The following is a 16,315-nucleotide window of genomic DNA, read 5'->3' as shown; positions in this document are numbered from 1 at the left end:
CCGAAAAATTCCATAAAATCAAAGTAAGTTCTTTAATGAAATAAAAATTGCAAAAAATTAAATGTACGATACTGAGTAATCCTCCAACTTTCTTGCATGTTACAGATCCTAATCAAGTTTACTACAATGAATATATCAACGCAAAAATTCATTTTAAAATCTGCAGAAATAATTCCGTCACCCAAATATGGGTGACGCGGCGACGAACGTGTTAAAGGAATTCAGGGGTGAGATTTCCCATATTTGCCCACGGAGGGGCGCGTGCCGTCAGTTATGAGACTGGCTGTACATCCGAGGGTTGTAAAACGCGATTCTAAACGCGATTCGAGGCTCGCAAGCTCGCAGAGCACCGGGCTTATTATGTTACCGTTGCGTCGGCCGTGCGGCGTGTTACGTTCGCTGATCCGGCGACTATCCTTCGATTTCACGAAACCTATCCGAGGAAATCCTCGTTTAGCCCCGTTTAGCCTCGTCGCGAAGGCGCAGTGATCCGTCGATACTAAGAAGGGTACCGAAACCGACGTGTGTACAAACTGGCATCGCCTCTATCACTCCGCGTCAGCCTATAAAAAGCTTAACACCGGATTACAGGGGAGCCCGGTTCGATCGATAGACAGTGGAAATACATCCGCGACTATCAACCGACGACGAACCCCGCCCCGCACCACGGTGCACTTGCTCGTGAACATCGACTCGTGAACCTAACTCTCTCGAACCGCCACTCGACCCGGGAGAAACCAGCGTTCGAATATTCCAACGGTGAACCGAGACACACGGGCGAACCTGGCTGTGCGTCGCGACGACGGCCATCGATTTCTCGAATTAGATTCCGGGAACACGGTTTCCGCCAGCAATCCGTGACTCTGATTGCGGCTGAAATTTGTATGCCGGTCCCGGGCTCTCGTTCCTCCGATTGGAAACGAAAAAGAAAGTCCGATTTTCCGCCGGTTCGTTCGGATAATCAATTTATTTTAGTCGCCCGGCTATGTTCAAACATCGTCAGCGACAGCTCGTCCTCCCCTATGAGCAATGGGACTATCCTTGCGAGACGATTTTTAGGGTCGATCGTTGTTTCAGCAACTACTCATTTATTAGAATTTCGTTATGCTTAATGATGGACACGTTTTACAATTATACAATTGACGAGGCTCGGGAGTATGCACAAGTTCGTTTGTTGGTTCTTTGAAAACGTACTTTTGCGGGTACGGTGTTTACTCGATACATGTCCGAAACACGGGTCTAGCCACGGACATGTATCGGACAGGAGATGCTATTCTTTGATCCACGCGACCTCGAGGCTCTCGAGCTTCGGATAGTTCTACCGGCGAGTCTAATAGTCGTTCTGTTTTGTAATGTAACAGGTCCATTCGTGCAATTTAATCAGCAGAAATTGAGTAAATTATGATTTTGGCACTCCGGGTGAAATATTTGAGTATGTTCTTCTGGAGATATCATAAAACCGCCACGAATGTCCATTCTTCCAACATTGTGGATGTATGTGTTCAAACTGAAAATGTACGCAAGGCTTTAAAATTACTCGTACATTTTGGTTGCTCGTACCAGGCATAAATGTCGTAAAATTTCGAATTTTTCGCATTGAATGTACAACAGAATCGCTGAACGCGAACCAAGACGAAATTCTGAGCGCATCTTGGGCAACAGATAAGAAGTCTAAAAAAGTGTCTAAACATTTCCTCGTTCCTCGATCAACATATTTACAGATAATTCTGCAGAAACACGAGCTATAGGAAGGGAAACGAAGCCTGCATCCTTTCGAAACGGGTGAATCAGCCGCGAGGAGCAACGTTTACTATGAAAATCAGATACGTGATTATTGGCTGGAGTTATCGGAAAAGCTGCGTGCAGCAAAGAGGCACTCATTCCGCTAAACAGTTTCGCAACGCTCGGGGCAACAATTTTCCCAAGCCTGTTAGATAAATCCGCGCGGTGATCTAATCGTCAGCACTTTCTTGACCGCGCGCAGCTCGGATAGCATTATTAGGGTACAACCCGAGGGCTACACGAGATTACGTTTTTTATCTGGGAATCGTTCGTTTCTGTCGTTTATGTTTCTCGGTTCTTTATGTGCCCCAGAAAATATTTTCGTACGCGCTCGCGCGGTTCTCGCGGCCTCGGGGGAACAGTTTCGACGGAGTTTTGCGGATAATGCAATTTTTCCATGCGGATATTAATCAATGTGTACACTTAAGTCGACGGTTTTTATGTAGATTGCTCTTTGATGTTGTTGTTGGAAACTGCTCTAATGTTTGTCTGAGTGTATGGCGCGTGATGCGGTTTCGTAGAAGTCGTTATATTTTAATTACTGCGAATGCAGTGTATCAATGTTACATATGCTGTTTATTTAGAGCTACAAGGTTACCGTTCGTGAAGCGTTCTTGTCCCTGCTTGATTATCCTGTATTCATGAGATTTTTTATTCTAGACGATCGTTCGGGAAACTTGGATATTTTCCTACTCTACCTGCACAATTAAGTTTAATTACTTGTGCGTAAAAACATTCACATTGTGGGAAGCAGTAGTCAAATAAAAATTCATTTCCCTTGATACTCTTTTTACCTTGAAAACAACATAAGAATATTCTTAGATTTTTTATACTTTCTTCACTGTTTTATATTTCACCCAGGCTCTCTTCATAAATGCATGAAAATCCGTCTAGTGATAAGCCATTTTCGGCGTTCCAAAAATTGCTAAGAAATGTTTTCCTGTTCCTGAAACAGCCTGTACAGTCTCCCAAAATGAGTTAAGAAAGCAATCAAGGTGATACGGCATTTTTGGGGAATAGCTGAGAATTCGACGTTCCAGAAATTGCTAAAAAATGGTTTCCTGCTCCTGAAACAGCCTGTACAGTCTCCCAAAATGAATTGAGGCACGAACAGCTGACAAACTGTATTCTAACCATGGGCCAAGGAACTGCCCGTTTCAAAAGATTGACGGAACAGTATGTATATGTCTTTGAAACCGCCTGTAGACCTCGTACAGCAACCGCCATTGGACAAACTATGAATAGAGCGTTTACGTTGATATGCTGTTGCTGTTCTCCCATTGAACGAGAGAACAAGCTACTCGAAGACAAGTGATTCACACTCGACCGCAAGGAGAGGTTCAAAGGAACTTTCGGTCTCGGTGTAATACGTACCGGCAATCATCGAATCGGATTGAATCGAGTCTCGACGGTGGGGGTGGTCGGAGGCTGTGACGAGCGTGAAAGTGTCGCGTGGTCATCAAGTGTGTGTGTGTGTGAGAGAGAGAGAAAGAGAGAAAGAGAAAGAGAGAGTGGGAGACGCCGGAAGTTCAAAGAACGAAGGGTGACAAAACGGAGCTTTGTTGATGCCGAGGACAAAAGCCACTCACGTAGAGACCCGGCCCGCTCACAGACACGCCAAACGGAGAAGGGCACAATACTCGAGGCGTGTTAACGCTGCCGAAACTCTTCGAAGGGAAGTCAGGGTCAACGATTCAGGGCCCTCGAACCTATTCTCTCCGCAGCGAGCACGAAGGACGCTTTCCGAGTCGTCTGACTGGCAAGAAGAATAATTATTACCTTTCGTAGGGGGTCTCAAGTCGCGAGTCTTTGTTTGCGTTGGCTCATAGAAATGTAAAATTAATTGCCCATTATGCACGAATTTACTGCTGAAGATGATCAATAAAATGGCTGTGTAGGAGAGAACGTGAAGGCAATGCCCCCTGTGGCAATTAGAGAAGCAGCTGGTGTGATGTACAATTTTTGCTTTCACGTTGGAAAATGAATAATTATCGATTAAGCAGAAAGTTATTGAACAACCTTTAAACGAGGCAAAAACACCAAATCGAAGCATCCAGTATCGCAACGGAACATCGCACGCTCGCCTAACTCCGTCGGTTAGGCGCTTCACCCGCGACTGAAGACCTGATGGAGTGTCATTAAAGCTAACAACCAGAACTTAGGGCAGCCGGCTAAGACTGGGAACGTTTCGGTAATTCTGACGGGTCTCATCAGCGGGTCTGATCACAGTGTTAAGAGATAATTGCGCGCACCGAAGTAAGAAGGACCCGGTGGAAAAGTTCCTGTAATTACGAATAAATTAATTGCCCCGCGCGCTCAGGCTCAAACTGCACGGATGCACGCCGCTCGCGCGATCCTCCCGCATGTTGCGAAACGAATCCTCTCGTCGGAGGGAACTTTCGATAAACGATTTACAGGTTGTTTTGTAAACAACGCCGGTCTTCTCGCGGCCGGCTCGTCCGACTGCCGAGAACAAAGGAATTTTCTTCGGCTGCGCGACCTATGCAGGCAGCCTATTAGACGCGGCTTCCGGTCAGGCAACGCATAATTACACGGGCCCGTAAGCCGAGTACGCAAAGTACGATCCTCGAGATAAGCAATTAAACGAACTGCTGCCACCCGGTTGCCGTTCTGACTCATGTGCCGGTAAACAAGGTGTCGAACGCACGTTCGCCCACCCGCGAATCTACCCCGACTTTTAATTGCCCGGACAAAAAATAAAAACAACGACCGGTTTCTCGATACAGCAGATAGTGTAAGTGTAAGCACTCGGTTTATTACGAAAGCAATTAGCCACCTGTTCATTCAGAAAATCAGCCATTAAAACTTTAATCGTACCTGGGCTTTTTGGTTTAACCACGAACTTCGACCCTTTCCCGTCAGTTCGTGGTAATAAAATATTAAAGTTGGTTGATTAATCCTTTCATGGCCAGAAGAGGAATCGAGGCAGGATATTGAAGCGAAACTCAGTTTTCGAAAAATTGAGTGGACTTGTTAATGGCGTTCCCAAAAGGGCATGTTCGCGACGAAAGGTTAGGTGAACTTTGACCTTCCGTTATTTTCCCCAGCAATTTTCAAGCATAAAATTCTGCGAGGATGAAATATAAAACTTGGTATGTCGGACTGTCAGACTTTGACCTTTCATCGTTTGCTGAATATATCAATTTGAAAAATATCAAACTTTTTACCAGTAAATCAGAGATATAGACATTAGTACGGTTTTGTGTGAAGCAGAAGTGCGTTCATGGAAGCTGTTCATTCGCAGACATGTTTTGCAAAAGAGAGTTCGAGTTAATGAATAATATAAGAATGGAAAAACGGTGGGTTAAACGAGGAGCATAGGAGTTGATGGGTTAATCTAATTCAGCCTGTTACGGATCAAATCAGGTAGTTACCTAATTTAGATACTCGAGTATTATAATCCCGTGTCTTTAAAGAGAGAGGTAATCATTTTGTCAATCGTGGTTCAATGGAATCTTTCTTCTGACCTGTCCAAGTTGAATGCACCGACGAACACCTCTTTCTTCTCAAATTACTATGTCGCAACGGTATCACACCATCACATAGATATCACACTATCGCATAGAATTCTCAATCAGAAAAACCTTTCACATTTAACGAGAATACTCCCAATTACAGAGCCACTGTAACATTTAGCAAGTCCCGTAATTGCGTCCTCGCGATCAATGAGAAATTGTTATAAGACGAACGAGGACCAATTAGGTCACCGTAACCATATTCCAATTTTGTATTTATCCATCCGCGGGGCTTTAAAGACAAAGAGATACAGTCCCGATGACACTCTGACCCTGATTAGCCGATTAAACGACTTCCACGTGACCGACGACGCTCGCAACCGAGTCTCAGCATGATTATATCGCGTCGTCGCGGAAAAAGTGACTCACTCAGCAAAAATTGGACTCTCGAGAGTCTCGAGCTATTTTTCACGTGTTTGTTGTGCCTCTGGAAGCCTTCGAGCATTTCGAAAACGCAACGATTTTATCCGTAACATTGGTATAGCGCAGAACGAGCGAAAACAATGTACTGAAACAGTGTAGAGGTGAGCGTCCGATAGTTGGCGTGGTTGGAAAAAAAAGAAACTAGCGGAAAATATTTATTTAACCGAGGGAGATTGCGCCGTGGGATGGGAACGTCATCGAGTGTTTTATAGTTCAATGCAAACAGATATTCAAACCTCATGAAGACCATAAATAAAATTTACGATTTTTCGACTCGGAACCAAGGCAAAACGGAATTTCGTTATTTTTATTTTTACCACCCCCGTATCCCAGGCGTATCTTCTTCAAAAAATGTAGATTTACAATAAAAAAAGAGACGAATATTCAGCGACCATGACCGAGCAGCAGCTCCAATGGACCGGAGGAAATCGAACCAATAGGAACCCTCGGAATGTTTGTTCGAGTCGCATGAAAAATCGAACGGCGCCGTTCAAAGCGGAAATAATATCTCCGATCTAGCGTGTCCGATCGGTGAACACGGGATCGATGGATCTGCTCGTCATGCCGAAACACCGGCGACACTTTCCTCTCATGCAGTGCGAAAGTATTACGATCGCCGAATCATGCACAGAAACGGGCGTGACACACTTACCGTTCGTAGAAGCGACTAAGACGAATTTTGCGTGCGAAAGCGGCTCCGCCTTGCGACTGATAGCTTATCGGGGCATCGTAATCTCGTTTCATCGACACACTTATCGAACCGGCTCGTCATGTGTGCCGTCATTCACGGATCGCGGATAATAACGAGTCTGTCCTCTTATCTTCGAGAATTCCTTGCATAATAGAGTCGTTGGTGTGTCGCGAGCGACAGAAATCGAGCAACATTCGGATTTTAATTGGATTCGTCGATTCTTGGCTTTCCTAGCATTCTTTCGTACCGTCGACAACTCGCGACGATGCTTTTGACAACCGGAAATAATATTTTTCGAAGCAATTTAGACATTTTTGAAAATTTATTTACTGCTACCTCCAATTTATTTTATTCAAGTAGAAATGGTGGTATTATTACCATGAGAATTTCTGAACCACGGTATAAATGTCCCTAATGTATAGTGTCTACTCGATATATGTCCAAAATACGGATCTGGCCAGGGACATGTATCGCCGAGGAGTGTAAACATACGTATCTACATATATATCGATTGCTGAAGACTTGGAGAAATGTACGAAGTCGAGGTTAAAGAATGTGAAGGCCCGCTTCGAGCAGGATTCCGAGGCCCCGGAATGGAGCCTGAAAAATTCCCTAACTCTTTTAAAGGAAAGTTTCGATGAGAAACCGCGACGAAACAATTGCCGAGGAGCAGGCCGCGCAGTTTCGACACATTCTAACCAAATGGAATCGGGTTTCCAGTTAGGGAATCGACGCGATAGTGCTCCAGGTCTCTGGTGTCTGATTCGGTTTCATCGAATTCTATTAGACCGCAAAAACAGATTAAGCGGATCACTTCTGAGAAACGGATATTAAATGATCGGTGCGATATTTTTTGGTTGGTGTATTTCTAAGCTGTTTCGGTAGTTTAATATATTTCTAGCGAATAAATTCGATTTGGAGACTAGTCCGATAATTCAGCGTATTTATAATCTTTAAATGGGTTTCATATTTTTTATTGTTTTTAGCAGAGGCGTCAAGGATTCCGATCTGAGAGCATTGTCTGATAACAACAGGAACAATCTACTTATTTTCAGACGCCTCTCACCGTGACTGACTTCATATTCTAATTTATACGCCTGTCTGACAACGTCAGGGACAATCTACTTATTCGAACGATATTTTTAATCGAATTTTTAAACGCTTTTCACAGTTTAATTCATTTGTTTTCGGTGACTGATGTGATATTTTAAGAGCTTGTCTGACAATAACAGAGGTAATCTACTTAGTCCCGATGTAATATTTAATCTTTAAACAGCTTTCACAGTTTGATGCAGCTGTTTCGGCTGAATAAATTGCAATTTGGGGAATTATCTGACGACAACGTGATCGATTCACTTGAACCTAAGACAATGTCTAGATTGTATTTGCTCGAAATGAACAACAATTTTGAAAGCATAACAAGAGCATGGAAATTTTCAAAATTTTGGGACAAAATATCATCCAGGCTGTAGATCACTGAAAAAACAAGATTTCATGCAACGTGTCAAACACCAATGTCGAACCAATGCAGATCACAATACTCACTAATGCTACTACATACTCGTACGTCGAGTGCAATGCGAAAAACAAAGCACCACAGCAGGCAAATAACACAAAGAGGCCGAACGGCAAAAACCGAACCAAGTAAAAAAGAATGAACGTGCAAAGTGGAATCCGAATTCGAATGATTGAACCCGATTTCCGAGAGCCAAATTGGACATTTCGAATACACGAGGGGAAACTGAAATTTTTAGATATTTTATCAATATTCTATCAATTAACTTCAAATATGAACGTCTAAATTCGAAAGTACATGGATCCAATTCAAACTGTAATGTTCAAATTTAGGTATGATCGTCTACATTCGGAAGTACATGGATCCAATTCAAACTGTAATGTTCAAATTAAGGTATGATCGTCTGAATTCGAACTTATGCGGATCGAATTCAAATTGTGGACATCGAAATTCGAAATTACGTGGAAGAAATTGAAATTTGAACACGCGAATTCAAAATTCGAATTTTGACATCTCGGAATCGCGGACGCCAGTCAGTCGAATCGTCATCGATCCGTCGAGGACAGAGGGTCGAGTCCTTCTGGAAAAATTCGGTTGCATCCGTCAGCCGAAACGAAAAATGGTGAGAACGAGGAGAAAGGCGAAAACAAACGTATAGAAGAGCACTCCAACGTGGCAACAAAACTGGATGATGATGAATCTCTTTCGAGAATCTGTTGTTTACCTGCTGCACGTACCACTGCGTGGAATTCTGGTTCTTCCGTTGGCTGGTGGGCTTGCAGGGGCCGCAGAGAAGCAGGGGCGCCAGTTTGTTAACCCCCTTGACGCTGGCCGACGCCGGGGGCGACGCTGGGCTCAGCCCGTCATCCCCCAACACGGGCCACAGCATCCACGTCTGAATGTCCGCGGAACTTCCCCTTCGTCCGTCACTTCGATTCTGCCTGTGCAATCGATCTCGTGATTTTTCGCCCGACGACACTGTCTCTAACCTACCGTATAGAGAGCTCTTGGATCAAGCGATCCGCATCTACCCGTCTACATATACCTCACGTTACATCTTTCGTCAGAGATTTGAAGCTTTCACGGCCGGACATCGTACAGTTATCACTAGACTGCGGAACTGCGTGCGAACTAGAAATTTGCAAGAAACCAAATAGGAATTTATTCCTCTGTCATATGGTTTCATTATTCTCTTAATCTCTCCACTGTTCGAAGCTGTCCACTCTTGTTATAAATGCATACAATCCGCAGTCTAGTTGTCACTGTTCAGGCTTTCAGGTGTAGGCCGTTTTCTAGTGGAATTATTTTCCCAACGTTTAGCAAGACACTCACTGTGCCTTTAACCACCTGATCAAGCTAGCAATGTTACGAAACGTTGGGAAAATAATTCCACTAGGGTACGGCTTACACCCAAAAACCTCAACAGCGACAACTGTGCCCGTTTGTTAGGAACGTTTTGGTACCCTCTCAGTATTCGACGTACAAGACGCAATTTTCTTTCTGTATGCTTCATATTTACAGGATGTTCCAGTATTGATGGTGCAAACGTGGAGGGGGTGATTCTGCACGAGAAAATAAGTCGAAAATGTAGAATAAATTTGTTTCATTGGGCGCCCCGTTTTCGTGAAAATCGAGTTTGCAGATTCGGTGAACTCGTCTGACGCGTCTGTGCATGGCCGACCGAATCTACTTAGAAGTATTAGGCACGGGAACTTCACGAAGTTTCATAGTCGATTTTCTCGGGGAATGGAGCCTGGAATAAAAAATATTTATTTCGTATTTTCGGCTTATTTTCTCCTGTAGAATCATCTCCTTCACCACCGATACTGGGACACCCTGTATACTTCTAGTAATTTTTTCGATGGCAGAAAGATAAGATTCTTTAAAACGATAAGGGACTGCGCTTTTTGAATTCTTTTTTATCAGTGTTCAAGTGAGCATCGTGAGGAAAAAAATTGTACAGGAAAGTTTTGTAAAATATATTTGTATATGTCCAGTACAAGAAGAACTCCTCTTGTACTGCATCAACGAGCAAGAAGGGCGACATAAAAATTTTAAAAATTCAACTAACTGCGTCAGAATTATTGCACATCTTTTAAAAATATTTTTGTGACCGGTACTAGAAGAACTCCTCTTATACTTCGTCGAAGAAAGACACCACAAAAATAAGAAGAAAAAGTACACTGGCAAGAGCTCCGGCGCCCAACAATGATACAAAAATCGTAGATTCATCCTTCAAGCTTCGATTGACGTAAATCGTTTCTCTTCTTTCCTATTGTTTCCTCCACGCTCTCACGTGTTCAAGGACTCGACGAGCGAACATAACCGACACGAGTATAAAAGAAGAGTAAGAAAAGTTCCGAAGCACTGTTCACGAATAACGATCGAACGCCAGTATACACCGCGTTTACGTTTCTCGGTGTGTTTATCGCGCTGTCACTTGAAAACTGATCGATAATCGTGGATCGAGTCGGGTCGCGATTCCATTGCCGACGAGAAACTGCGTTATCGTCGACATTCGAAGCTGAAACCTTCGATTCCCCCGATGTCGGCGAGCGTATAGATATCTGGAAATGGTATCGGTGTATCTAGAAAAGTGCGTCTTGAAATTCTGAAGCTAAGTAACCGATGATAACATTCTGCACCTTTTTATTTCACGTTTCTCGTTCTCAGGCGAGCTGCCCCGTTTTCGCAACGACTGTGTATCTCCGGCGACGTTGAATTGTGAAATTCGCATTAAAACATTATGTAATCGACCCGATCGGGTGATTACACCGAACTGAAATTGTCAGCGAATATTACCGACTGAAAGTATGCATGGTGATCTATGAGTCACGCTTTGAATCTCATTCACCGCGGTCGAGTACGCTTTAAAATTCAAATATTCGTGACCGAGTTCACATTTCAAGTATGACAGGCGAGAGTGTAAATTCAAACGTTGACGAGTGAAGCGACATTTAAATGTTAATGGTCTAGTTTAGACTGCGCGTTAATTGGAATGATCCAATTCAAAACTTTAAAGATTACATTCGAATTAAAATTTCGAACATTAGGAATTAAGTTCAAATTCAATCTTTTACGGTCCGATTCAAATTGAAACGTTAAGGATTAAATAAAAATTCGTACATATACGGTCAGATTGGAAATCGAACTTTGATGGCCAAATTGAGATGGAAAATTTCACAGCAAAAATCCAAATATCAACAGTCAAATTCAGGCTGAAACGATTAAATTGAAATTTAAACTTTTACGGGAAAATTCATATTGAACGTTCAGCGATAACATTCAAATTCCGAGTTTAAAGGGCCAATTGGAAAAGCAATGACGGCCAGATACGAGTTCCAGTCGCGTTAAAATTCCAATATTTCGTTTTAAAACGTATCGTCTGGAGCGACACTCCAATTAAAATCTGTTCCGATAAATTCCACTTGGAGCGCGATATGCGTGCATATCATGGCGCCGGCGACGTCATTAACACAGTCATTCCCCGATCGCAGAAACAATCATTCAGCCAGCTCGCCCCCGCGTGGATTGCGACGAAACGATCAAAGGAAGATGAACACGGGTTCGCAGACACGATCGATTCTTCCATAGGTCAGACCGCGCAACGTTCGAAAGGTCGAAGGAGCAACCGCCGGAAAACGCTTTCGCTAAAGAGGATGCGACAGGTCTGTAGGCGGAATTGCACTTCCGATGATTAGACGTCCACGCTCAAAATGCGCGTTTCGTCGAAATGTCAGGTAGCCTTGTGACTTTTCACGTTTCGACCAATCAACCGTGTAATTCCACCTAAAACCCATCCAACCCCGCTTCCCAATTAGCGCTTCTGCGCGAAACAAAACCATTAAACCGAAAATCATAGTAACTGAATAAATGAATAAATAAACAGAAGATTAAACAACTAATTGCCTACGATACGTGGATATAATGATTGTAATAAAACGTTTCAAACGAATTAGAGAGACTTTAATTAGCGATACTCGGTGTAAACTGCGAAATAAAACTTGTTCGAGTCAATTGTAAAAATTGGAAACAAATGAAAATGTATTTCCCCTTTTAATCATCTTAATGTATCGGAAATAGTATGTACGTCAATGTTCTCAAGTTCTTTTTACGTCTTTACAGTTTTGTAATCAGTGAGATTGCATATCTCACACTACTATAATACATGGATTGTGAATTGTGTAATTATGCAGGTTTTTTGAAACGATTATTTTTATAACAGATTTAAATATCGTTTATTCGAAGCGGTAAAATTTTCAGAAATTTATGTACCATATTTTTCAGTGGAATCTTTTTTTTTTATTATTATAATGCGGGTACCTTTTTGATTCGGTCCGACTTTCTACGTGTTTCGTCGTTGTCAAAGGGACCAGGGGACGCAGAAACGTTCCGAGTCGTTTTTCTCGGGTATGCATATGCGAGACGGAGAATCCTGAAGCGTGGAAACAGCTGAACGAAATCCCCCACGACTCGATAAAAGTGTCGATGCCCGTCGACGCCTCGTTTCGATAAAACAAACGCCCTGTCACCGCTTGCCACGAGGATCGCACGGTCGTATGTCACAACTTTAACCCCTTCCTGATACTACGATTCTACCACATTGCGTCCGTGATACCATGGTACACACATCGAAACTGACGTTCGGTCTGTCTACTACGCGACGGAGCACATACCTCAATTTACAAATATTTACCCGAGAGAAAAAAAACCCGAAAATCTCGCGTCAAATCATTTCCAGCTGTCCAAAAAGAATCTGTTCCCCAAAATTTTTTTTGGCAGGGAAATTTCAAACCAGCATGACAATGTTATGTGACAATTACGTGCCCAATTCAACAGGCACGTAATTTTTCTGCAAATAAAATTTGATCACAATATTCTTAGACGACCGATGAGTTCCGGAGGTACGACGAGCATGATCGAAAGAAAGTGTGCGCAACGACGGTAGAAACTCGAAGCGGGATAACTCGTTAATTAGCAGAGAGGCCGTTCGATTGTCTGTAGATCGCAAATACAATGGGATCTCGACGCGATATCTGCCCGAGAACCGGCGGGCAAACCGAATGCATTATGCAACGCAGCGATTGTCCATAAAGGGATCTAGTGGACCAGACTGTAGCAGGAAGTATGGTTTAAGCTGGCTGCGCGTTTCATGCGAGCATGAATCATTTCGAGGCTCAAATGACTCGGCTGTTACGTTATTTTCTTATTTAACGCGCGTTGCCGGTGCATGCCTTGCGAACCGCGAGAACCTTGATGAAGTTCCGTTCTATCGTTACCACAGTTTCTGAACACGCGTTCTACGCGAGATATTTCAGTTTCAACGTCGAACAGAAATATCACAACCCCATCGAATTTCGATGCGAAACAGAAAATTTCTAATTTCAATTGATAATTAACCGCGGCGAATCGAAGTTCAAAGGTGAACATCCAAATATCGACATCCCCGGATGTGCGCTTTAAATGTCAAACGGGAACCAACGAACTCGATTCTGATTTTAGTATATCGAATTAATTCCGCTGGTAATGATAATTGGAAACGTAAATTACTGTGCTGATTTTAATGAAAAAATTTGATATCTAGTTTTTAGCATTGATTGCGCTTCAAAAATAAGTATAACTATTACAGTGATTGGTACCCCCACAGTAGTCGGGTACCTTACCCTATTGTGCCTCCGTCTCGGCAAAAATTCTCGATTCTCGATCAATCGCGCTTCGTATCTGGAACAAATAACTCTTGGCAGTGCAGTTACGCTCATCGGCGACTCCCTACGAAGAGTGGCAGCAACCAGACACGATAAATGCGTAATATGAGGTCACGGTGTTAATACGTCACGTTATTCACCACAGGACGTGAGCATTAACAGGACTGTTTGTACACAGCATCGACCGGCACACGCGAGAGCCAACAGGTTCGCGGGATCTAACCGACCGGTCTTGCCATCTAGAAAATCGCTTCCCATTCTCGAGAAATCCAATGATCGAACCCCCGATTCTCATTATCCATCGAAATGATCGGCTAACCTCCGTCGCAACGTCGAAACTAACTGCAATCGCGGCTCTAGCTTCTCCGGTTAGGAGATGAACGCGATTTCGGAATCCAGCTTGACCCATAAACTGCCGATTGCCTTCAGGAAACTCGAGAAAAGATTATTGTCTGTCTGTTATTTTTCTCGTGCTTAATCGTCGAGGCGGATCAACCGAGGAGATTTTTAATTTTGTAACGGTGCAATTCTCGTGTTTCGCCTCGAAGCAAGAATTCGAGCCAATCTAGATTCTATATTGGAGTAAACAGTTAAATTTTATTTCCGACAGACACAGTCCAATTAACCTTGGCTCGGGAAATTCCATGGAGTCCGCGAGACTCCACCTCGCAGATGAGGGTTAAGTATCTATAATTATTCGAACGGTTTCATGCGCGTTCAAGATGTTGCTCCTCGAGATTCAAATCAGTTCGTTCGAGAGATCGAGCAACAATATAATAACGCGAGGTTAGAAGATTATTCCTTTTTGCTCGAGTATCGCCATCAGACGACTGTCGTGTTAATTCTTTGGACAATTTTTCGCATGTCGCACTAACTTCTTTAATATTTTCTCTTGTACTAGATTGTCCTTTAAACTTTAAAGAAATTCTAATCATTGTAATCGTAAGACCGGCGGTAGTGCTATCAACGGTATGCATTACGAAACGAACTCCGAGCCGTCTAATTATTGTGCAACTTCGAAATGACTAGAGCTAAGATTGCGAGCAGAGTGTTCGAACATGTACAAACGAAAAAATTGCAATTTTTCGTAATGGAGGTCGAAAGGCGTGTCCAGCGACGGGAAATGCCACGAAACTCGAGCATATAAATAAATCCACGGATGACAAAGGGGTGAGGGGAATGGTAGGGGAGGGGTACGTGACGGTAAACGATTTGCATACTCGATCTGGTCTCGAAAATACGGCAACCTTGGCCCGTCGTTGTTCCTTTCCCGTCGAAAACGTAAAAGACCGACGAACGGGGAGGGAGGGGGAGAGAGGGGACGATAGAGAGGAAAAAGGAGGGTGAATCCAGCGATTATCCGCGTTTTGGACCGTGGCCCGGCTGCGACACGACCGGCAACTTTAATCCCGGAATCGAAAGAGCGGGCCCGGGTATTCTCGTGTGCCAACCCGACGAAAATTGCACCGGTGCAACCGTTGGTCAACGCGCCAGAACACTGGCGCTCGCACGTGCAGCAAACTGCATCGAGCGCCGCCGGCCGATATGGAATCCGCTCGAGCGCGACCGAGACTCGCGTTCGACCAGCCAGCCGATCTGTTCCAATTTATTTTATCTCGTCGATTCGGCCAAGGGAAACTATTCCCGTCGTGCATCTCGATTTTCCGACGCCCAGCCGAATCGCCGACACAATTTCCACCGATCGAATCCGCCGGCGAATTGTTTGAACGCGTTCGATTCGATGCCGAGACTCTTTCGCGATGCCTTTACGGGGATTCATCATTTTTTAGTGATTTCTCTATATTTCTCGTCAAGACCTGGATGATAAATGTCGCGGAATTATCCCCACTACCGCGGAGTGTACCCCGTGAGGGGCCAAGAAGCTCGAGAGGCCTCGGACGCAGAGAATGTAAACATAACACGGCTCGGGTATGTCTCCTGGACGATACTCCACGCTGGCAAGACCCGTGTTGTTGACATATATCGAGTATTCACTGTGATTCGTTTTATTTGCCTCTATTCTTTGTTTACAATTTCTTGGACGTAAGAGAACGTTTATTTCAATAAATGTTTATCCCATCTCCGATTTATTTCTATCGTACGGGACGTTTTAATCGATATCGAACATTTCTCCCTTCTGATTTTTATAAGACAATGTATTACAAAGGGATTATAATAAAATAAACCCCCGGTGTACGTGTTACAAATAGTCCTAGCGGATATTTATGTTAATTATTGATCTTCGAAACTTCCGACTGTACCGCGAAGTACCCGAGTCCTACGCCTGAACCTTTACCGTATATGCTAGGGGTGAAACATCTCTAATCTTATCATCCGACTAAATTACATCAACCCCTTTCAATCGATTCACTCGACTAAGATGTTACTTAGAAGCAGCTTCGTCATTAACACTAGATCTACCGAGCTCCTGAAAATGACGGATTTTTTCTTTCACACTTCGCGAGGTTATAGAAATATTTTCTTGAAACATTTTTTAGTGTACCATGGAAATCCTACGAAATCTGAATAAATTCAATCCTGTTATTATTATACGGGGTTATTTTTATACCACCGGCGATACTATATTTGCGAGCACGTTAAAATAGGAACGTGTTAAACAGACACCTCTTCGGACAAGCATACAATAGATTTCCCATCATCA

At 43.5% G+C, this 16,315-nt stretch overlaps 1 protein-coding gene across 5 annotated transcripts in view; it reads right to left on the bottom strand.

Annotated features, from left to right (window-relative positions):
- Window positions 1-16,315, bottom strand: part of Rgl (Ral guanine nucleotide dissociation stimulator-like) — a 51,518-nt gene that overhangs the window by 14,120 nt on the left and 21,083 nt on the right. For 2 of the 5 annotated variants that reach the window (XM_076791998.1, XM_076791999.1), the window contains exon 2: window positions 8,673-8,889. The exons of 1 other annotated variant lie outside the window; for it this stretch is intronic. In XM_076791998.1, the coding sequence (XP_076648113.1) occupies window positions 8,673-8,889 (217 nt within the window). Of the gene's footprint in view, window positions 1-8,672; window positions 8,938-16,315 lie in introns of all 5 variants that reach the window. 2 more of the 5 variants (XM_076792001.1, XM_076792000.1) reach the window with 2 other exon arrangements.

The sequence above is a fragment of the Halictus rubicundus genome, chromosome 8 (assembly GCF_050948215.1).
Source record: "Halictus rubicundus isolate RS-2024b chromosome 8, iyHalRubi1_principal, whole genome shotgun sequence".
Classification (NCBI taxonomy): Eukaryota; Metazoa; Arthropoda; class Insecta; order Hymenoptera; family Halictidae; genus Halictus; species Halictus rubicundus.
The sequence above is the reverse complement of the archived record's forward strand: the minus strand, read 5'-3'. Positions and strand labels throughout refer to the sequence as shown.